Source organism: Carettochelys insculpta, chromosome 15, assembly GCF_033958435.1.
Source record: "Carettochelys insculpta isolate YL-2023 chromosome 15, ASM3395843v1, whole genome shotgun sequence".
NCBI lineage: Eukaryota > Metazoa > Chordata > Testudines > Carettochelyidae > Carettochelys > Carettochelys insculpta.
The window spans coordinates 15442407-15464950 of record NC_134151.1 but is presented as its reverse complement, the minus strand read 5'-3'; the positions used below and the strand labels follow the sequence as shown (position 1 = coordinate 15464950).

The following is a 22544-nucleotide window of genomic DNA, read 5'->3' as shown; positions in this document are numbered from 1 at the left end:
ATCAGATTCAGCTTTCTAGCAGCCTTTAGAAGTCTCTGGGGAGAGGAGTGTGCTGTATGGACCCCAGAGAGATCCTCCAGTGAAGATGAATAAGAGCCGACGATGATGAGATCTCTGGCACGGAAATGACCTGGCTCCTAATGCACCATCTGGCAGGTTGGCAGCTCCTTCATCCCTCCAGTGAGATCCTCCTCATTCATCTGCACATTGTGCCCGTCCCTCAGCCACAAGCAGAGAGCCCGTCGTTTTCTGTACAAACCAAAACCAGCTTGTGGCATCCCCACAGGAGCCTCCACAGGCCCCGGGTGCAGCTAGGGGGTCTCTGAGGCAACAGCTAAAGATCCTTCCCCAGTACTGTCATCTTTGCTGCTTCTGGCTTCTACCTTTTCAACAGCGAAGAGGGCCTGAAAGGGGAGCTGCATGTGATGTGACCTAGAATCATTGCATGCTCGGGCTGGAAGGGACATCAGCAGGTCATCGAGTCCAGCCCCCTGCCTAAAGCAGGATCACCCCCAACTAAATCATCTCAGCCAGGACTTTGACAAGCCGGGACTTAAAAACCTTAAGGGATGGAGATGCCACCACCTCTCTAGGTAATGCATTCCAGTGCTTCACCACCCTCCTGGTGAAATAGTCTTTCTTTATGTCCAACCTACACCTCCCCGTCTGTGATTTGAGGCCATTGCTCCTTGTTCTGCCATCCATCACTACTCAGTACAGCCTCTCTCCATCCTCTTTAGAGCCCCTCTTCAGGAAGTTGAAGGCTGCTATCAAATCACCCCTCAGTCTTCTCTTCTGCAAACTAAACAATCCCAAATCTCCCAGCCTGTCCTCCAGCCCCCTAATCATTTTGGTTGCCCTCCGCTGGACCCTCTCCAATGCATCCACATCCTTTCTGTACTGAGGGGGCCCAGAACTGGAAGTAGTACTCCAGATGTGGCCTCACCAATGCCTAATAGAGGGAAGTAATAATTTCTCTAGATCTGCGGGAAATGCTTCTTCTAATGCACCCCAATATGCTGTTCGCCTCCTTGGCTACAAGGGCCCACTGTTGACTCACATGCAGCCTCTCAGCCACTGTAATCCCCATGTCCTTTTCTGCTGCACAGCTACTTCGTCCCCAGCCTGTAACAGTGCTTGGGATTTTTCCGTCCTAAATGCAGGACTCTGCACTTGTCCTTGTTGAACCTCATCAGATTTCTTTTGGCCCATTCCTCCAGTTGATCTAAGTCACTCTAGACCCTGTCCTTACCCTCCAATGCATCTACCTGTCGCCCTAGCTTAGTGTCATCCGCAAATGTGCTGAGGGTGCAATCCAGTCCCTCATCCACGTCATTAATAAAGATGTTGAACAATACCAGTCCTAGAACCGATCCTTGGGGCGCTCCACTTGAAACTAACTGCCAACCAGACATACAACCATTGATCTCTACTCATTGGACTCAATCCTCTAGCAAGTTTTCTATCCACCTTTCAGTCCATGTATCCAATCTATACTTTTAACTTTCAGGCAAGAATATTGTGAGAGTCTGTATCAAAAGCTTTGCTAAAGCTAAAGTATATCACATCCACTGACTTCCCCATGTCCACAGAACCAGTTACCTCATCATAGAAGCTAATCAGATTTGTCAGGCATGACTTGCCCTTGGGGAATCCATGTTGACTACTTCTGATCACTTTCCTCTCTTCCAAGTTCTCCAAAATAGATTCCTTGAGGATCCCCTCCATGACTTTTCTAGGGACTTAGGTAAGGCTGACCAGTCTATGGTTCCCTGGATTGTCTTCTTAAGAACATAAGAACATAAGAATGGCCATACTGGGTCAGACCAAAGGTCCATCAAGCCCAGCATCCCATCTGCCGACGGTGGCCAATGCCAGGTGCCCCAGAGAAGGAGAACAGAAGACAAGTGATTTATCTCCTGCAATCCATCTCCTGCCCTTGTTATGAAGGCTAGGGCACCATACTTTATCCCTGGCTAATAGCCATTTATGGACCTGACCTGCAAAAATTTATCAAGCTCTTTTTTAAACCCTAATAGAGTCCTGGCCTTCACAGCCTCCTCGGGCAAGGAGTTCCACAGGTTGACTGTGCGCTGTGTGAAGAAAAATTTCCTTTTATTAGTTTTGAACCTACTACCCATCAATTTCATTTGGTGTCCCCTAGTTCTTGTATTATGGGAAAAGGTAAATAATTTTTCTATATTCACCTTCTCCACACCATTCATGATTTTATATACCTCTATCATATCGCCCCTCAATCGCCTCTTTTCCAAACTGAAAAGTCCCAGTCTCTCTAGCCTCTCCCCATATGGGACCCTTTCCAAGCCCCTAATCATCTTAGTCGCCCTTTTCTGAACCCTTTCTAATGCCAATATATCTTTTTTGAGGTGAGGAGACCACATCTGCACGCAGTACTCGAGATGTGGGCGTACCATAGTTTTATATAGGGGAAGTATGATATCTTTTGTCTTATTATCAATCCCTTTTTTAATAATTCCTAACATCCTATTTGCCTTACTAACTGCCGCTGCACACTGCGTGGATGTCTTCAGAGAACTATCCACTATAACTCCAAGATCCCTTTCCTGATCTGTCGTAGCTAAATTTGACCCCATCATGTAGTACGTGTAATTTGGGTTATTTTTTCCAACATGCATTACCTTACACTTACCCACATTAAATTTCATTTGCCATTTTGCTGCCCAATCACTCAGTTTGCTGAGATCTTTTTGTAGTTCTTCACAATCCCTTTTGCTTTTGACTGTCCTGAACAACTTGGTGTCATCTGCAAACTTTGCCACCTCACTGCTTACCTCATTTTCTAGATCATTGATGAACAAGTTGAACAGGATCGGTCCCAGGACTGAGCCCTGGGGAACACCACTAGTTACCCCCCTCCATTGTGAAAATTTACCATTTATTCCAACCCTTTGTTTTCTGTCTTTTAACCAATTCCCGATCCATGAAAGGACCTTTCCTCCTATCCCATGACCACCTAATTTACATAAAAGCCTTTGGTGTGGGACCGTGTCAAAGGCTTTCTGGAAATCTAGGTATATTATGTCCACTGGGTGCCCTTTGTCCACATGTTTATTAACCCCTTCAAAGAATTCTAATAGATTAGACAGACACGACTTCCCTCTGCAGAAACCATGCTGACTTTTGCCCAACAATTCGTGCTCTTCTATGTGCCTTGCAATTTTACTCTTTACTAGTGTTTCTACTAATTTACCTGGTACTGATGTTAAACTTATCGGCCTATAATTGCCAGGATCTCCTCTAGAGCCTTTTTTAAATATTGGTGTTATATTCGCCGTCTTCCAGTCATTTGGTACCAAAGTGGATTTAAAGGATAGGTTACAAACCACTGTTAATAACTCCGCAATTTCACATTTGAGTTCTTTCAGAACCCTTGGGTGAATGCCATCTGGTCCTGGAGACTTGTTACTATTCAGCTTATCAATTAATTCCAAAACCTCCTCTAATGTCACTTCAATCTGAGTGAGTTCCTCAGATTTGTCGCCTAAAAAGGCTGGCTCAGATTTAGGAACCTCTGTAACATCTTCAGCCGTGAAGACTGAAGCAAAGAAATCATTTAATCGCTCCGCAATGGCACTGTCTTCCTTGATCGCTCCTTTTATATCTTTATCATCCAAGGGCCCCACTGCTTTTTTAGCAGGCTTCCTGCTTCTAATGTATTTAAAAAACATTTTACTATTGTTTTTTGAATTTTTGGCTAGCTGTTCCTCAAACTCTTTTTTGGCTTTTCTTACTACATTATGACAGTTAATTTGGGAGTGTTTATGTTCCTTTCTATTTTCCTCACTAGGATTTGACTTCCACTTTTTAAAAGCTGCCCTTTTCTCTCTCACTGCCTTTTTAACATGGCTGTTTAGCCATGGTGGTTCTTTGTTAGGTCTCTTACTGTGTTTTTTTATTTGGGGTATACATTTAAGTTGGGCCTCTAGTATGGTGTCTTTAAACAGTTTCCATGCAGCTTCCAGGGATTTTAGTTTAATTACTCTACCTTTTAGATTCTGTTTAACTAGCTTCCTCATTTTAGTGTAATTCCCCTTTTTGAAATTAAATGCCAGAGTGTTTGACCGCTGCGGTGTTCTTCCCAACACAGGAATATTAAAAGTTATTATATTGTGGTCACTATTTCCAAGCAGTCCAGTAACAGTTACCTCTTGGACCAGATCCTGCGTTCCAGTCAAGACTAGATCGAGAATCGACTCTCCCCTTGTGGGTTCCTGTACTAGCTGCTCCAAGAAGCAGTCATTTAAGGCATCAAGAAATTTAATCTCTGAATCCCGTCCTGAGGTGACATGCACCCAATCAATATGGGGATAATTGAAATCTCCTATTATTACTGTGTTTTTTATTTTGATAGCCTCTTTAATCTCCCTCATCATTTCAGCATCACTATCACTGTCCTGGTTAGGTGGTCGGTAATATATTCCTAATGCCATATTCATATTAGAGGAATGAATTGTTATCCATAATGATTCTATGGAACATTTTGATTCCTTTAGGATTTTTACTTCATTTGATTCTATATTATCCTTCACATATAGTACCACTCCGCCACCCGCACGACCTGTTCTGTCTTTCCGATATAATTTATATCCCGGTATGATAGTGTCCCACTGATTGTCCTCATTCCACCATGTTTCTGAGATGCCTATTATGTCAACTTCCTCCTTTGATATGAGGTACTCCAGTTCACCCATCTTATTAGACAGACTCCTAGCATTAGTGTAAAAGCATGTTAGAAAACTACCACTATTTATATGTCCGCCTTTCACAGACGCGTTGGATTTTTTTATGCACGATTGTTTCACATCTGATCTTGCCCATATATTATTTCCCACGTTCCCTATCTGACTAACTTCTAGGGAATCCCTGTCTATGGAGCCTCGTGTAAGAGAAGTCTCCGTCCGATCCAGGTGCTCCCCCGCACCAATCGGCTTTCCCCCACCTCTTAGTTTAAAAACTGCTCTATGTCCTTTTTAATGTTTAATGCCAGCAGTCTGGATCCACCTTGATTTAGGTGGAGCCCATCCTTCCTGTATAGGCTCCCCCTACCCCAAAAGTGTCCCCAGTTCCTAATAAATCTAAACCCCTCTTCCCTACACCATCGTCTCATCCACGCATTGAGACTCTGAAGTTCTGCCTGTCTATCTGGCCCTGCGCGTGGAACTGGAAGCATTTCGGAGAATGCCACCAAAGATGTTCTGGATTTCAGTCTCTTTCCTAGTAACCTAAATTTGGCCTCCAGAACATCTCTTCTACCCTTCCCTATGTCATTGGTACCAACATGTACCACGACGACCGGCTCCTCCCCAGCACTGCCCATAAGTCTGTCTAGATGCCTCGAGAGATCCGCAACCTTCGCACCAGGCAGGCAAGTCACCATACGGTTCTCCCGGTCATCACAAACCCAACTATCTATATTTCTAATGATCGAATCCCCCACTACTAAAACCTGCTTCTTCCTAACAGCTGGCGCTCCCTCCCCCGGAGAAGTATCCTCGGCACGAGAGGATACAACATCACCCTCTGGAAGGAGGGTCCCAACTACGGGATGGTTTCCCTCTGCTCCCCTTGACTGCTCTCCTTCCCTGAGCCTTTCATCCTCTGTAACAGCCTCAGGACTGTCAGATTGGAGGTGGGACAGCCCTACTATGTCCCGGAAAGTCTCATCCACAAACACCTCTGCCTTCCTTAGCTCCTCCAGTTCAGCCACCCTGGCCTCCAAAGCACGCACTCGGTCTCTGAGGGCCAGGAGCTCCTTGCATCGAGCGCACACATACGCCACCCGCCCACAGGGTAGGTAGTCATACATACTGCACTCGACACAATAAACAGGATAGCCCCCACTCTGCTGCTGGGCTTCTGCCTCCATTTCCTATTCTAGTTATATATGAGGGTTAATTAAATGTTTCAGATAGAGGTTGTTATAAAGGATTTAGTTTAAGGGCAACAGAAGTCACTGGCTCCCTCCAAGCTCCCCCTCTCAACTCCCCTCTCCAAACTCCCTCCTGTTAGCACGCACCCTGTTTGCCAGCACCCGGTCGCAAAGCTCCCTGGTCGCTTACTAGCAGGGTTTAAGTGCTCGGCCTCCCTGATAGCTCCTCCCTCTGCCTACAGCTCAGCCAATCAGCACACGGTGTTTCAATTCAAACCTAATCAGCTTCCAGCTGCCTGCCTGCCTGCCTGCCTGAGCACACGGCCTTTCAAACAAACAAACACACACTCAGCTCAGCACTCCAAACAAACAAACTCCAAACTCCAAACAAACACACAAGCCCAAAACCTCCAAATATAAGCAGCCACTTACCCCAAGGTGCTTTAGTTTGCTCCTTCCTTCTCCTCCTCCAGGAGAGCCTCTCCAAACTCCCTCCTGTTAGCACGCACCCTGTTTGCCAGCACCCGGTCGCAAAGCTCTTTCCTTTTTCAAAGTCTGGCACTATATTTGCCTTTTTCCAATCATCCGGGACCTCTCCTGAGCTCCATGGGTTTTCAGAGATAATGGCCAAAGGCTCTGCAATGACATTTGCCAATTCTCTCAGTACCCTTGAATGCAATAAATCTGGACCCATGGATTTGTGTATGTCTAATTTTTCTCAGTAGCCTTTAACCTGTTCTTTCCCCACCAAGGGCTGCCCACCTCCTTCCCATAGTGAACTGCCTGGTGCGATGGTCTGGGAGCTGACCTTGTCGTGAAGACAGAGGCAAAAAAAGCATTGAGTACTTCAGCTTTTCCCACATCATCTGCCACAAGTTTGTCTCCCTCATCCAGTAACGGCTCCCATCCTCCCTGATCACCCTCTTGTTGTTAACAGGCCCGTAGAAACCTTTCTTCGTACCCTTCACATTCTTTGCTTGCTGTAGTTCCAGCTGTGCTTTCGGCTTCCTGATGACTCCTCTGCATTCTTGAACAATATATTTATACTCCTGCTTAGTTGTCCTTCCACGTTTCCAATTCTTTTACCTGTCCTTTTTGAGTCTAAGCTCGCCAAGGATTTCCCTGGTAAGCCAAGCTGGTTGCCTACTATATTTGCTTTTCTTACTGTGCATCGGGAAGTTTGTTGCTGTGCCTTCAGGAAGGCTCCTTTAAAATACTGCCAGTTCTCCTGGACTCCTTTCCCCTTCGTATTAATTTCCCAGGGGATCCTGCCCATCAGCTCTCTGAGGGAGTCAAAGTCTGCTCTTCCGAAGCTCAGGATGTTTTACTGCTCATCTTTGTTCCTTTTGGCAGGCTCCTGAAATCCACCATCTCATGATCACTGCAGCCCAGGGTGCCGCCTACTTCTACTTCACCTATTGCCAACCTCCTCTGGTGAGGGTGGGGGAGAGGAGGAGCCCAGTCTGAGCCCAGCAGCCCCCTTGGCCAGGACTTCACAGCAGCCCTGCTAGGAATGGTACATGGCTCACAGACTTTGTGGCCTAGCGAGCACGTCTATGAAGTGGAAGGGACCCATCCAGGTGGCGAGCCCAGAGCTCTAGTTAGCTCAGCAGCTGCCCTCAGGCGGGGGTCCTTGTGGCTGGGGCTGGGGCTGCTCTCCTCGCTGGGCCACACCAGAGTGTTATGGGTTGGGTTCCCCGCTTAGGGCTGAATGGTGCCTTTGAAGGGCAGCAGTGGTCCTCTGCTTTGGGAGGGCGGCTGCCTGTGACAGAGAGGAGATGTCAAACTAGAGCTGTGTCTACACGTGCACGCTACTTTGAAGTAGCGGCACTAACTTCGAAATAGCGCCCGTCACGGCTACACGCGTCTGGCGCTATTTCGAAGTTAACTTCGACGTTAGGCGGTGAGACGTCGAAGTCGCTAACCTCATGAGGGGATCGGAATAGCGCCCTACTTCGACGTTCAACGTCGAAGTAGGGACCGTGTAGACGAACCGCGTCCTGCAACGTCGAAATTGCCAGGTCCTCCATGGCGGCCATCAGCTGGGGGGTTGAGAGATGCTCTCTCTCCAGCCCCTGCGGGGCTCTATGGTCACCGTGGGCAGCAGCCCTTAGCCCAGGGCTTCTGGCTGCTGCTGCGGCAGCTGGGGATCCATGCTGCAGGCACAGGGTCTGCAACCAGTTGTCGGCTCTGTGGATCTTGTGTTGTTTAGTGCAACTGTGTCTGGGAGGGGCCCTTTAAGGGAGCGGCTTGCTGTTGAGTCCACCCTGTGACTCTGTCTGCAGCTGTGCCTGGCACCCTTATTTCAATGTGTGCTACTTTGGTGTGTAGACGTTCCCTCGCAGCGCCTATTTCGATGTGGTGCCACGCAACGTCGAAGTTGAACATCGACGTTGCCAGCCCTGGAGGACGTGTAGAAGTTATTCATCGAAATAGCCTATTTCGATGTTGCTACATCGAAATAAGCTATTTCGATGTTGGCTTCACGTGTAGACGTAGCCTAAAGCCCCTAGAGGCTCAGGCTGTCACTGTATGGGACAGTTGTGTACCAGTTCCCCTCCATTCGCATGAGCCCACCAGTCTAAGCCCTCCCCAGCAAGCGCTGGCTAAGTCCTCTGTGTTGCATGAGTGTTCCTGGTAGCCGTGTGGCCAGAGCTCCAGACGCTGCAGGCCAGGGAGTACCAAAGTGCCCGAATCAAGAGTGCAGCAGCCCTGGAAACCTGACAACCAGATCCCAGACCAGGACTAGGTTAGGTTGTCTTGTGATCTCTGGACTGCAGGCATCTGCTTGATAGCGCACAGCGGCTCTTGCACCTGGCTTCTCCTAGTCTGGCTGCCACTCCTATGCACTGCGTACCCAAACTGCCTTGCTGCCAGAGAGTTGCTTGGAGCTCTCATCTACAAAGGCTGCTTTGGTATTTTAGAGTGACTTGGAGATGCCAGGCCGAGATGCATCTCCTGAGTGCACTGGCTGGGCACAGTGGGATGGGGGACAGCTGCTGCGGGTTTTGCCCTCAAAGAAAAGAGGATGGGAATTTTGGGTGGAAGGGGTGGGAAGTCTGGCGTTTACATATGACTGTCAGAACAGGGTAGGTCACATTCTGAACCCGCTTCCAGAGAAGGCTGCACAGCCCGCAGCATCTGCTGGGTTTGAACGTGTGTGGGCAGTTCTGGTGTTCTCAGCCCCTTTTTAACCCTCTCCAGGTTTTCCTCCTTTCCAAGCCACATGAGCGTGAGTTGGAGCTGGAGGAGGGAGCTGCCCAGCACTATCGCCGCCTGGCAGAAACGCTCCATCGCACCATCTTCCCAGAGTTTGTGAGTGCCAAGGATCTTACATCGGGGTGGGTAGGGAGCCTTCAGTGCTCCACCCCAGGGCTGTTCTAGTTAGCTTACGGCTAGCAGTGAGGGCAGGGCTGCATCGGAAGAGAAGCCTATGGGAGAGGCAATAACAAAGGCCATTTGAGTGCCTCCTGAACCATGTTCCACAGGGAAGTCCATCGCATGCTTCAGCTCCAGCTCCAGATCTCCCACCACCTCTGGGAGGCCCTAACGCCCTAGTCAGAACTTGGGCACCTCTTTACAGATGTTTCCCCACCCCACTCGCACCCTGCCTGTGTCATCCCATGATGCCTGCGTATTGCTAGGGTCTCTGAAGTCTGCTCTGGGTGCGTCTTCCCCTTTCTGCTCCCAGCTGCAGGTTCCCTGGCTCAGAATGCAGTGGGTGGGTGGCTCTTAGTGTCCTAATAAATCGCAAGAGGACACCTGTTTCTTCTGCCTATGGGTGCAAAGACGTCTGAGAAGATACGAACCATGTGTGGCACCTGGTGCCAAGTGGGATCGTAAAGGGAGCTGCCTGGGGTCTGTAGCAGATGGTCTCCTTGGTGAGCATAGTGGAAGCTCCCCTTACATGTAGAAGTTGCTCTCTGCTGGCTTGAGAATTCCCATTTCTCATGGCCACCAGCCACACAGGAGACTGGGGCACCAACATGTCCCTCTGTGACAGGCCTGGAGAGCATGGATTGCAAAGATCCTCCATGCTATGTCGGAGCTTCCGGCTGGGGCTCTGTGCTGCTTGCCTGGCAGATCTGGGGACAACAGGATTTCACAGGGGTGCTTCTGGTTTCCCTCCAACAGGTAAGGCGGCTGGGCCAGCTGGTCTACCAGCCACTCTGCAGCTTGTCAGAGACTCTGAAGGGACCCCAGCGGCTAATCAGGAAGCGCCTGGACAAGCTGCTGGACTACGAAGAGATCGAGGAGAAGAAAAGTGAGACGGGCAATGTGACGTACGACGAGGAGGCCATCGTGAATACCTACTTCGCCATCAATACCCTACTGCTGTCCGAGCTTCCCACATTCAACCAGGTGGCCATGAAGTGGCTGGGACAGATACTGTGCTCGTTTGTGGCCCTTCAGAGGGACTTGGCTAAGCTGGTGCTCCAGGAGGCAGAGATTGAGCTGGCCCAGGTAAAGGGGATCCCTGGGTGTATCCTGAGGTAGCCCGTGAGTTAGAGGCTCTTGTTCTTGGTCTCTGCAGACAGCCCACACCACCCAGCCCTGCAGGCGTGAGGTGGGGAGTGGCACCAGGAGAGTTTTATCGTTTGCTAGCAGGGTCTTTCTTCCCACCCTGGCTCTCCAGAAGCAGCTGCACTAAGCTACCCGCTCTGGCCGCATATTTACGTGCCGGTGTCTGTCCCCCTCCACCTGTGGGTGGGCTGGAGTTGCCTCTGCGAGAGTGCTAGGGAGGCCTCGCCCGGCCTTGGGGAGTGCCGCATGGCTTGCTGAGGGTTACTATTGTGGTAATGCCAAGAGTCCCAATTCTAGACCTGGCCCTTCTGCGCTAGGCTCTGTACCAATGCAGAGCAAGAGGATGACTCCTGCCCTGTGGAGATAGTCTGCTCAAGCCAGAAGTTTCCTCATCTCCTTGGAGCCCTGCGGCAGGGATGGGCAACCTGGAATGGTGGGCGGGGCACACGAGTGGCCCTTCTTCACCTCCGGGGGTGGGGGGCGCAGCAGCCCATGGCCCACTGGGGTGCCACCTGCACGCCCACAGCTCCCCTGTGCGCCTCCCCTCCCCCGCGTGCCTCTTGTGCGCTGGAGCCCCACATTCACTTGCTCCTGCCTCCCCTCCCCGCCCCAGCGCTGGGAAGCTGCCAGCAGCTGATGTGTGTCGTTCCGGCTCTGGGGGAGGGGGCAGGGACAGAGCACGGATCTGGTGGCTCACAGCCCCTCTGAGAGCGCTGGGAGGGCCGGGGAGCAGCGGGTAAGTGTGGGGTTCCGGTGCCCTGGTACACCCGAGGTGGATGGGAAAAGGGGTCAGCCAGGGGGCCGTGGGACACAGGTTGCTCACCGCTGCCAGGGCCATGCTGAGGGGCAGGCCAAGGCAACCCGCCCCCGTGCCCTGCTTGTGGGGCTCCAGGCAACCCCCCCATGTGCCACAGGCCCTGCCCCTCCCCTGCTCTGCCCACACCCTGGCCTTTTCCTCCTTCCCTCAGGCAATGGGGCCTGGGGATTACCTGGGTCAGCCTGCGGTGGTGGCAGCAGAGGGTCACCTCCCCTCAGCCCCTTCTGCACTCACCGTGCGGTGCGAGTGGCAGCCTGCTCCTCTCCGCCACCCTGTGCCCTCCCAGCCCCCGGAGCCCTGCTTCTCCGCGGGCGGCTGGGAGTGGAGGCCACTTCCCGCTGCTCAGAGAAGTGGGGCTCAGCAGGCCGGGGGGCCGTGGCGGGGAGGAACTGGCTGCCGCTCACACCAGTGATGAGGTGACTCTCCGCTGCTGCCCCAGGTAATCCTCCCCCATCCCGTCCGTGGACCACCCGACCTCCTCCTGTGGATGGGACAGCTCTGACCATCGCACACATGGGGAGAGGCTGGGATTCAGACTCAGAGGGGAGCATCTTTACTGGTGAGGGGGACCGGACGGATTGCTCGGTTCTCTGTACACGTGCTACACCTTTTCTGGTTTCTGCTTCCCTTTCGTCTCCTCGTCCTGCTCTTCCTTACAGCCTGCCCAGGGCAGTGTCTCTGCAGAGCCCCTCTCAAGGCTCTCTCTCATCAGCCTCTCTCTCCACAGCTGCCGCATAGCTACATGCCCCTGCCTACTTTCTGGAAGATGGTGAAGGACACGTTAAGCCAGTCTGGTGCTCAGCTGAACTCCTTCTGCCAGCACTTTGAGAAGGTCATGCCAAGCCCTGTGGTACAGGTAGGAGTGGGGAGGAGGCAGGTACCTCCTCCTGTCCGTTCTCTGTGGGTAGGAGAACACCTCCTTGGGAAGTAAGGGAGGTTGGGAACAGCTAGTTGCCGGGCAAAGGATTTTGCTGCAGCTGTGATACCAGCTTTGACACCTTGACAATGGTTTGCTGGTAACTGTGATGGGACAGGGAATCCTCCACCCCAGACGACAACAGCATGGGGCTGCTTAGCTGTGGAGGCCCAGCTTCTTGCCCCAAAGCTGATCAGATATTTCTGCAACTGCAGGAGCTCCTGCCTCTGCTGCCACTCACGCCATAACCCCCATCACTCAGAAAGAAAACATGCTCGGGTGGAAAGATCTCCTGTGGAAACATTTCCTGGCTCAGTTCTCCCTGTGTCTTACTCCCCATTAGCCGCTGAGTCCTGCTGAGGAGCGCAGGGTCCTGTCACTTGTCAGCAAACATGGCCCAGACAAGCTCTACCAGGTGACAAGCAACATCAGTGGCAGCAGAGATCTGGACCTGACCCTGCAGAGGGGTCAGACTGTGGCACTCCTGCAGGGCATGGACACCAAGGGGAACAGTAACAGATGGCTGGTGGATGCTGGAGGTACTCATAAGGACTACGGGCACCTTAAGGGTCTTTCATGCTGCCATGAAAAACAGGTGGGAGAACTATGGTCTGAGAAAGTGTGTTGGTGAAACGTCCCAGGGGAGGCATCCATCTGGGAATTTCTGGGGAAGCAGGGACTGCTCACTGTGTGTGTGTGCATGTGCGTGCGAGGGGAGAGAGAGAGACTGCCCACTTGTGCAAGGATGACCTCAGAGCTTTGCTGGTGGAACTCAGGAGGCAGAGCTGGCCGTACTGAGAGAGCAGAAGGTTGTGAATTCAGTTCCGAGTGTCTTTTGGAGACTGGCCTGAAGCAGAACCATTTATCTCAACCAGCCCGAACTTCCTGGGCTTGGGTGAAACAGGAGGTGGATGTGACCGTTCCCTGGTTCTGCCAGACCCACCCCCATTATGGACCAGTTCTAATATGTCTGCACTCAAAGCCCATTGCCCCAAGCGCTCAGGGTTTGCCCTCTCGTTCCCTAGGGAGCATTTGTGGTATAAATGCCCTCAGCAAGATCTCAGGGTCCCTTTGCAATTCTTCATGGTGGGGCCATGTGGCCGAATAGCAAAGAAGTTCACTGGCAGGGCTGTGCAGTCTCACACCAGAGTCACATCCCTTCCTCCTTTCCTGTGCGCAAATCCATCTGCCAGAGAACATGCCACTGGTGGCAGAGAACTGCTGCCAGCCTGAGCAAACCTGTGTGTCCTTTAGGTCACCGAGGCTACGTCCTGGCTGGGAAACTCCAACCGTATCACATGGTCCAAAGTCAAAAGCCCAGGGTGGAGATGCTGGCCCCAGATGCTGGGGTGGAGAAGAGACGGCATTCTTACACCTTACCCGAAAGGCCCAGTCCACAGGTCCTCATCACCCCTCCGGCTTTCCAGGTGAGTGCAGAGCAGGATTTCGTGTAAGCTGAGCACTTTTGTGGCCACCCAGGAGAAACTCAGGTGTTGCCAGCTGGTTAGCAGAGCACCCACAGCCAGCAGCCTGTGTTTCTATGGTGGTGCACATCTGCACAAGCCTTGGCGTGCGTAACAACCATTATTCCACACATGGATGGAATAAAATAGAGGGAACACTGGCTGCAGGACCTGCCTTTGTTCAGTCACTGCACCCCTACAGCTGCCTGGCCACACCCGATACCTGCACACATACTACAGAGGACTGGAGGGTGCACATACAGACACATTCACACAACACACCTGGCCAGGCAGGTAGCTACTTCCAGGGAGCTGGGAATGGGCAGTGCAAACTGGATCCATGGCTTGTCTAGTGTGGCTTCTGTCTGTGCCAGAGGAAAGGGACTCCTCCCCTGTGTAACTGACTGGTACAGTGCTGGGGCCAGAGGCAAAGCCCTTCCTGACTCCTGCAGTGATCAGGAGATGCTCAGCAATATGAGGAGTGATTAGCCCTGGGCACTTATGAGTAGAGATGCCTTTCTGGTTCGATATCTTTCTCGGTCCCTTTGTAAACCCTGGGTGCAGCATGAAACTGCACCTGTCTCATCACTCAGAGAGTGGGGCCCAGGGCACAAGAGCAACTAACTCCTTGAATTCAGAAGCAATCAGGCAGCCTGAGCTCCTGAAAGTCCACACCGCGGAGCATCCACACCCACGCCCCGGTGTGCAGCACGCACCTCTCTGAACTGACAAGGCCTACGTGAGTGGGACTCTTTCATTCATCTCCACTTGAGCCCCCATGTCTTGCTCCCCTTTGGATCTCCTCTCCAATGAGTGTTTTCTCCACCTATTGCCTTGCCTTTTCCAGGTGGTTGCAGGTTATGCGTTCACCGCCAGGAGCCCCCATGAGGTCAGTCTGCAGGCAGGGCAGCCAGTGACAGTGCTGGAAGCTCATGATAAGAAGGGAAGCAAGGAATGGAGCCTGGTGGAAGTAAATGGACAACGAGGCTACGTGCCCTCCAGCTACCTCGTGATGGTTCCCACCCAGGAGGCAGGGCATTGGAGCATGCCTGCTTGGTCTCTACCAATGCAGCAAACCTAGTGGCAGAAGCAATGTTCAGGAATGAGCAGTCCATTCCCCTACCCACCCTGTCTCCCCACAGAGGTCTGGCATGCAATGAGCAAAGCTGGAGGATGCGCTGGCATGGAAATGAAGAGGCCCTACTGGACTGAGACCAGAAAGAACAAAAGCTACTGACCTAGAATTTTGCACAGGGAAATTTGTGTGTGTGTGTGTGGGGGTGTGTGTGTGTGTGTGAGAGAGAGAGAGAGAGAGAGAGAGAGACTTTTGTGTTATGCATGAAGGTGTGGGGTTGTGGTTTTGTTTGTCTGTACCATCAGAGCCATTAGCAGTTATCTTTGAAAAGTCAGGGAAGACAGGAGAGATGCCAAAGGACTGGAAAAGGACAATTACAGTGCCAATCTAGATGTAAGGATAACCCAGAAAATCATAATCTGGTCAGCTTAATGCCAATACCCAGAAAGATAACGACACAAACAGGTGAATAATCAATTTGCAAGCACCTAGAAGCTGATAAGTAACAGCCGGGATTTGGCCAGACCAAATCACGTGACACCAATGGAACAGTTCTCTCTGACAAGCGACAGGCCTTGTGGGTGGAGGGAAGTGGTAGATGTGGTATACAGGAGACCATGGCCATTCGCTGTGAGTACGTTTCCAAGACCACCTCAAACGGTAAAATCCAAGAACATGGGTGGGAGAAGCCGAGCGGGCGAGCCTGCCAAGTGCTCCATGTCCCCATAGCTCCTGCCGCTGCAGTGAGACCGGGGGACCCGACTGCTGTTGCCGCCCCAGAGCAAACACGTCTTGGTAAGCCCCCTGGCTGAGTCCCTTGGGGAATGAGGTATGGTGAAGCAGGAGAGGATGGGGTAGTGGCAGGAAGGGCAGACCTTGGGGCCAGGACTGAACTCACAAAGACGTAAAACTGTGGATGGCGAGGGTCTCCTGTACCTGGACTTTAGTGAGGTTTTTCTTACCGTCTTGTGTGACCTCATCAACAAACTAGGGACATGCAGCCTAGCTGGAGAGCTACCTTAAGGTTGTTGCATAACTGGCTGGGTAATCACTCCCAGGGAGTAGTTACCAGTAGTTCACAGTAGTGCTAGAAGAGGGTATCAGGTGTGGGTCCAGGTGATCAGCTCTCGGTCTGACTCTGTGCCATAGCAGCATTGGCAGTACGTGCATAAAGTGGATGGATGATACCAAGCCAGGTGGGCTGCAACTGCTGTGGAGGGTAGGGTCATAATTCAGAATGATCTGGACAAACTGGAGAAATGGTCTGTGGTAAAGAGGATGAAATTTAACAAGGACCAAGGCAAAGTGCTCCACTCAGGAAGGTACGATCAGTCGAACCTACTCAAAATGGGAAATGACTGTGTAGCAATGGGTACTGCAGAAGGGGGCCTTGATTCTCAGTATGAATCAAGAGTGTAACATTGGGAAAAAAGGCAAACATCACCCTGGGATGTATTAGCAGAAGTCTTGTAAGCAGGGTCTAAGAACTCATTCTTTGGCTCTACTTTGCACTGGCTAAGCCACCCCTGAGCCGCGTCTACACATGCATGCTACTTCGAAGTAGCGGTGCCAACTTCAAAATAGCACCCGTCACGGCTACATGTGTTGGGCGCTATTTCAATGTTGAAATCGACGTTAGGCGGCGAGATGTTGAAGTCGCTAATCCCATGAGGGGATGGGAATAGCGCCCTACTTCGAAGTTGAACGTCGAAGTAGGGCACGTGTAGACGATCCGCGTCCCACAACATCGAAATAGCGGGGTCCGCCATGGCGGCCATCAGCTGAGGGGTTGAGAGACGCTTTCTCTCCAACCCCTGCGGGGCTCTATGGTCACCGTGTGCAGCAGCCCTTAGCCAGGGCTTCTGGCTGCTGCTGCGGCAGCTGGGGATCCATGCTGCAGGCACAGGGTCTGCAACCAGTTGTCGGCTCTGTGGATCTTGTGTTGTTTAGTGCAACTGTGTCTGGGAGGGGCTCCTCTAAGGGAGCGGCTTGTTGTTGAGTCCGCCCTGTGACCCTGTCTGCAGCTGTGCCTGGCACCCTTATTTCGATGTGTGCTACTTTGGCGTGTAGACGTTCCCTCGCAGCACCTATTTTGATGTGGTGCTGCCCAACGTTGAAGTTGAACGTTGACGTTGCCAGCCCTGGAGGACGTGTAGACGTTATTCATCGAAATAGACTATTTCGATGTCGCTACATTGAAATAAGCTATTTCGATGTAGCGTGCACGTGTAGATGTAGCCCTGGAGTGTTGGCTCCAGCAGTGGGTGCCACATTTCAGGAAGGATGTGGACAAATTGAAGCAAGTGCAGTGAAGAGGAACAAAAATGAGCTAAGAGGGTAGATTGAAAAAAAAAACCAAACTTTTGATTTGTTTTTAAGCTGGAGAAGAGAAGGGACATAACAGCTTCAAGTACATAAAAGGTTACAAGGAAGAGGGAGAAAAATAGTTCTTCTTAACCTCTGAGGATCAGACAAGGAGCAATGGGCTTAAATTGCATCAAGGAAGGTTTAGGTTGGACATTAGGAAGAAGATTCTTAACTGTCGGGGCAGATGAGCACTGGAATAAATTGCCTAGGGAGGGTGTGGCATCTCCAGCACTGGAGATTTTTAAGAACGGGTTTGACAAAAGCTGTCAGGCATGCTCTAGAGATCAACGGTCACCAACCCACTTGCTGCGATCCACTGGTAGGTCCTGGTGCCACTACCAGTCAATTGGGACCCTCAGGGAGGCTGTTCCTGGCTGCCTGGCCTAGGGCCACCATATCTCCCTGTCCCAAATACAGGACAGGGGTATACAGGGAGAAAGGCAGCTCATCCAAGCCCAGGGGAGCCAGGAAGGAGGCATCAGCTGCCAGCGATCCCCCAGAGCCTGGGAAAGCAGCAGCCACTGGTGATTCCCCAGAGCCCATGAAAGTGGCAGCCGCTGGTGATGCCCTGGAGCCTGGGAAAGCGGCAGCCCCTGGCGCTCCCCGAGGTTCAGTGTAGTGTGTGTGTGTGTAGGGGGGGAGGATGGATGGAAGGATAGAGGGTGCCTGAAGCACCATGTGGGCCCCTGTAGCATGTGGCTGCAGGCTGAACCTCTACCACCTGTGCCAGCCCTAGGCCAGCACCCAAACTCCCTCCCAGAGCACACAGCCCTCCCCCTCTCCTATACCCCAAGCATCTGCCCAGCCTGGAGCACCCCCTGCACCCAAACTCCCACCCAGAGCCAGCAGCTCTCTTCTCCTCCTGCTCCCCACCCTCCTGCTGCCATTCAGGTGCAAGGGGGGGAAGGGTGGGAGACAGCAAGTGAGGGCGGGCGGATGGAGTTGGGAGGCTCTGGGAAGGGGATGGGGTCTCAGGGAAGGGGCAGGGAGATCCTGGGTTGCCCTTAAATTCACACTGATCTGCAGCATACACTGGTCTAGTCCTGCTGTGGGTGCAGCGAACGGGGGCTAGGAAGCCTCTTGGGGTCCCTGGCAGTGCTATGATTCTGTGCTGTGCTAGAAGCCAGGAGGGCTTGTGGGCAGCGTTCCCTGTGAGCTAGGCACTGGGCGGCGGCTCCGGAGAGGTCCCAGTGCCACTCAGCTGACTAGCTGAGCACCCACAGGTAGGTTTTTGTTTTACGGGCGGTGCACTTTGGCATGTGCCTCAGGGCCCAGAGGTATTATTGTGCATGTGGATGGAGAAGGTTAGAGGGAACAGTGGCTGCAGGTTGAGAAGAGTGCTCCTCAGAGCAGGGAGAAAGGACTCAGCCCTTCTCTAGGTCGGACCCAGTGCTGCTCACCCAAGCAAACGAAGAGCTCCAGGCCGACTGGACAGCGGTTTGGTGGCCTCTTGGCTTGAGAGCAGGACCAGCAAACACTTGTCTACACCCTGAAAACATCATCACAACCGGCTCCCCCTTGTGTCCTGATCAGCTATCTCGGTCGAGACGCCAAGGACTACATGAGCCCTGGAGACTCAGCTACCCTCTTGCCTAGAGCTGGGGACCATGCTGGGGGGTCTGGCCAGCTGCTGCCCTGGAGCTGTCCATGGTGTGTCCCCAGCTCAAAGCCCAACCCCTAGACTCGCACTATGTTCACTTTCAATAAAAAGTCATGGCAGCAGCTGGTGTCGTTCAGATTAGCAGTGTGGCCTAGTGCACAGAGCACTGGGGGACTCAGGAGAGCTGGGTTCTGTCCCTGCGGGTGCCCCTTGCCTGCTGGGGGACCTTCCCTTCTGGCTGCCTGAGTTTCCTCACCTGTAAAACGCTCTCCTTTGTGATGTGCAGCTGGAGAGCTAGCACTGGCTGCGGCTAATATTTAACGTTGAGTAATGGTCTGATGTGTTTTGGACAGACAAAGCTACACACACAACAAACATGCTTTACACATGGGGATAAACTACACAGCGCTCCATTCTATGGTACAGGGGGGAAAACACTCCAGAGCTGCTAAGTGATAGTTATAGGGCTGGAGGGGCACCCTCAGACTTTGGACTCAGCAGCGGGCAGAGCAAGCATGTGGCACAGCTAGCATGGCACAGACGACACAAGTGGACTCAGCTGCCTGGGGCTCACGAGCCAGAGGGGTGCAGAGGGATTTCTTTCAGCCTGGCCATCCGTTATCAGCACAAAGGCTGGTGTGTTGGAGGCAGGCCGGGCCACCACGGCTCAGGCCATGGTTCGAAAGGGCTGTGAGGCTGTTTCCTTCTGGCTGTGGCTGGTGACATGAATTCTTTAGTCTGAAGAAGTGGGTCTGTCCCACGAAAGCTCACCTAATAAACTGTTTTGCTCGTCTTTAAAGTGCTGCTTGACTGCGCTGTGTTACAAAGAGTTTCCAGGGCTCCCTGGCTCCCACTGCCTGTCCAAACCTTAGCCACTAGGTGGCCCAGCTGTGTCGTCCGGCTGCTGGCTTCCAGCGCTCTGCCTTAGAGAGCTTGGGCAGGCAGTGCGGACCGACACCGGTTTGCAGTGGTGGCTCTGCCGTGTCATGTCCCGCTGCCTGCCAGGCTTGGCGCTCCACTCCCCACCCCTGTGCTAAGCAGAGGCAGGTCGGGCTGGGGCTTGGGTGGGAGACACTTCTCAGGCAGGACTCCACTGTGGTGCCCTCGCTGCAGGGTGCCGCTTTTTCTTGCCTTGGGAAGCTGAGGCTCTGACCCACCCAAGGGCACTCGGGCCCAGTCTTAGACCAGAACTGGGGTCCTTTCCGTCATTGCTGTAAGAATCGCTGGGTGAGCCCCAGCCAGATTCCACTGAGGGTGGTTACATGCAGCCTCCCTGCCTGTGCTGCTGAGCACAGGCTCCAGGTCTTCACTCCTCGGGCCAAGCAGCCGTGCAGAGCTCCAGGGCTCCCTTAAAGAGCTGCCGGGCCCTACCCCTGAGGCAGCTGCTAAGTGGAGCTTTGTGTCTCCTTATAAACAGGAGCTGGAACTATTTCCATCCTCAGTGTGGCTCATCCCCTTCAGTGGCAGCAGCTGGCAGGGCATGCTGGGAACTTGGGGGTGCTTTGCGTCACTTGGCCTGCTCCAGCTAACCAAGCAGCGGTGCTGACTGGCTGCAAAGGCAAGAGGCAGCAGAGCATCCACAACTGGAAGCATGGCGGTCCCGAGGGTGCAAGCAATGGAACCTCGAGTCTCCAAGAGAAGACATCCCCGTTCTTCGCCTCTGGACAGGAAGGGCTATTAGGAAACAACACAACCACCTGGAGCAGCAACACTTCCAGCCCAGAGAAATGGTCATGGAAGAGAGAGATGGGGATTGTGGGGAGCAGTGGCCACCAGAGAGTGCTGCTGAGGGACAGGAGCCAAGATGTGGCCAGAGCACAGGCCTGGCAACCAGTCCCTACTGAGTTCTAAGCTTGGCTCTGATACTCCTCCCTCAGCAGCCTCCTGCCTCCACCCCTCTTGGTCCCCAGCATGCTGCTCCTCACAGCAGGATGGGCCTGGCGTTGGGAAGCAATGCTGAACAGGACAGCGAGATGAACCAGCCCTGTGGGAGGAGGAGAGGGCCTGAGGAGCGCTACTAGAGTGAGGCTCCAGGCACTCAGAACACGCCGTTTCTATTAAAAAATGCTGGGCTGGAAAAATTCGATCTCAGGTTATATATTATAAATGCTGAAAGCCTTGGCTTTCGTCCTGTTGTGCATGAAAATAGGCCGAGGCCGTCAGCTCAAGCCCTGGCAAAGCAAGTAAAACGCGCCGCTCACGCAAGCTTCTTTCCTGTTGCCACCCGCCAAGGTGCTGCGCTAGGTCCCTACACAAGGGAGAGGAAGGCAGCGCTCTTCTCTGGGCGAGGCTGCACCAAGCAGACCTGGAGTGCAAGCCTGCGTTTTGTGCAGCGTGGGCAGCCAATGTACACCGGCTGTGGCTGTGCACCTTACGTGCTTGTCCCCAGTTGCTGGGTTCTTTGAGAGGCTGGCTGTAGGGCACAGAGTGGGTGACATCCCTGCTCCCGCCAGCTGCCGCCATGGCCCCTGGGGAGAGCAGTACAGTGGGCACCTGTGAGACAGTGCCAGGAAGGGAGGCCTGCTGCCTGCTGGCTAACACAGAGGTGCCCAAGATCCCGTTCAGTCCAGGGGCATGCTAGGTAAGTGCCACTGAAGTGAGACCAAAAGCTCAGACCTATCCACAGTACGTGATATCCAGACACCTCTGCCCAGGATGGTGCTGCAAAGGGGCCCTCATGTCAATTTGTTATTCGCGTCCCTTCCTGATGCATACACACGTGACGCAGTCAGAGGGTTTATCATAAAGTGGTTCTGCTTCTGACAGGTAGCCGTGTGTTTTGAGTGGCGTAAGGTAAGCCCCTCCCACTGTGTCCAGGCTGGAAGGGCGGCTGGGGAGCTGTGTGCCTGGCTGGGTGGACTCGTGATGGGTACTCATGCAGCTCCGAGGCACAGGCTCTGCATGGACGATCGGTTGCTACAGCGTGTGCCTCTGCAGCAAAGGGCATGTCTATCCCGTCTCCAAGGATCATCTCTGGCTGGCTCAGTGGCGTGGCTGATGGATGCGATATGCTCCAGGCAGCTGCCCTAGAGCTTGATGGCCTCCACGATCCCAAGACCGGGTACGGCTTGGACTGCAGCAGGGCAAGATTCCTGCCCTCAGGCTCCATGAGTGTGTCAAGAGGTCACTGCTCCAGGGCTGAGGTGCAGCTCACTCTCCAGGGCCTGTTCAGTCCCGGGTTGCTCTGTTGGCCAATCAGCACCAACAGTAAAGATGCTGGAGCCAGGGGATTGGAGGTGTGGCCGGCAGAGCTCGGTGGCTCAGCAGGGTGCGCACTGGTTCCAAGGAGGCCCTGCATGGATCTGCTAACAGGTTCCCCTGAGGCACTGTCTGCATCACAGCGCCTGTGCCAGCCTAGCCCTTGAGTGTAAGCACAGCACACGGGCGTGTTTCTGCTGGTATGGGAGTGGCCGTGCCTTGAATGCTGACAGACACCCTGTGGCTACACCTACGTTACCAGCCATGCGGGTGTGTTTTCCAGCCCCTTGGCTGCCCCAGTGATGCCAGGACGGGTTTGAAGGGGAGCCTGCACTTAGGCCTGCAGCTCTCTCTGCTGACTGGCAGGAGGGCACACCAGGAACAAACCCCAGGGGGCAATGACATGATATGGTTTCGCACAACAAACCTTAGCCAGCCACAGGGTGGCCTCTGGAGTGGCAGCCCCGGTGGCAGGGCTAGGTCCATGCTGGCCTTGCCTGCAAGCCTCTTGAGTAGCCGGTAAGAGCTCAGGGGCAGCCCAGTGGGCTGCTGCTGCATGTGACCGCGGTGCTAGGGGGAGCAGTCAGCTCTGTTACAGCCCTTCGCATGGAAGCGATGGGGCCTGGCAAAGCCAGTCACTGACTCATATTGCAGTGGGCCCGGGGACAAAGCT

General features: G+C 53.1%; 1 protein-coding gene across 14 annotated transcripts in view; it reads left to right on the top strand.

The window, feature by feature from the left end:
- ARHGEF37 (Rho guanine nucleotide exchange factor 37) overlaps nucleotides 1-19642 on the top strand; it is a 76705-nt gene extending 57063 nt beyond the window's left edge. For 13 of the 14 annotated variants that reach the window (XM_075009584.1, XM_075009583.1, XM_075009579.1 and 10 more), the window contains 6 exons: nucleotides 9116-9226; nucleotides 10046-10375; nucleotides 11980-12108; nucleotides 12512-12707; nucleotides 13423-13595; nucleotides 14479-19642. In XM_075009584.1, the coding sequence (XP_074865685.1) occupies nucleotides 9116-9226; nucleotides 10046-10375; nucleotides 11980-12108; nucleotides 12512-12707; nucleotides 13423-13595; nucleotides 14479-14712 (1173 nt within the window). In that variant the 3' untranslated portion in view covers nucleotides 14713-19642. Of the gene's footprint in view, nucleotides 1-9115; nucleotides 9227-10045; nucleotides 10376-11979; nucleotides 12109-12511; nucleotides 12764-13422; nucleotides 13596-14478 lie in introns of all 14 variants that reach the window. The other variant, XM_075009585.1, reaches the window with a different exon arrangement.
- The last annotated feature ends 2902 nt before the right edge of the window (nucleotides 19643-22544 follow it).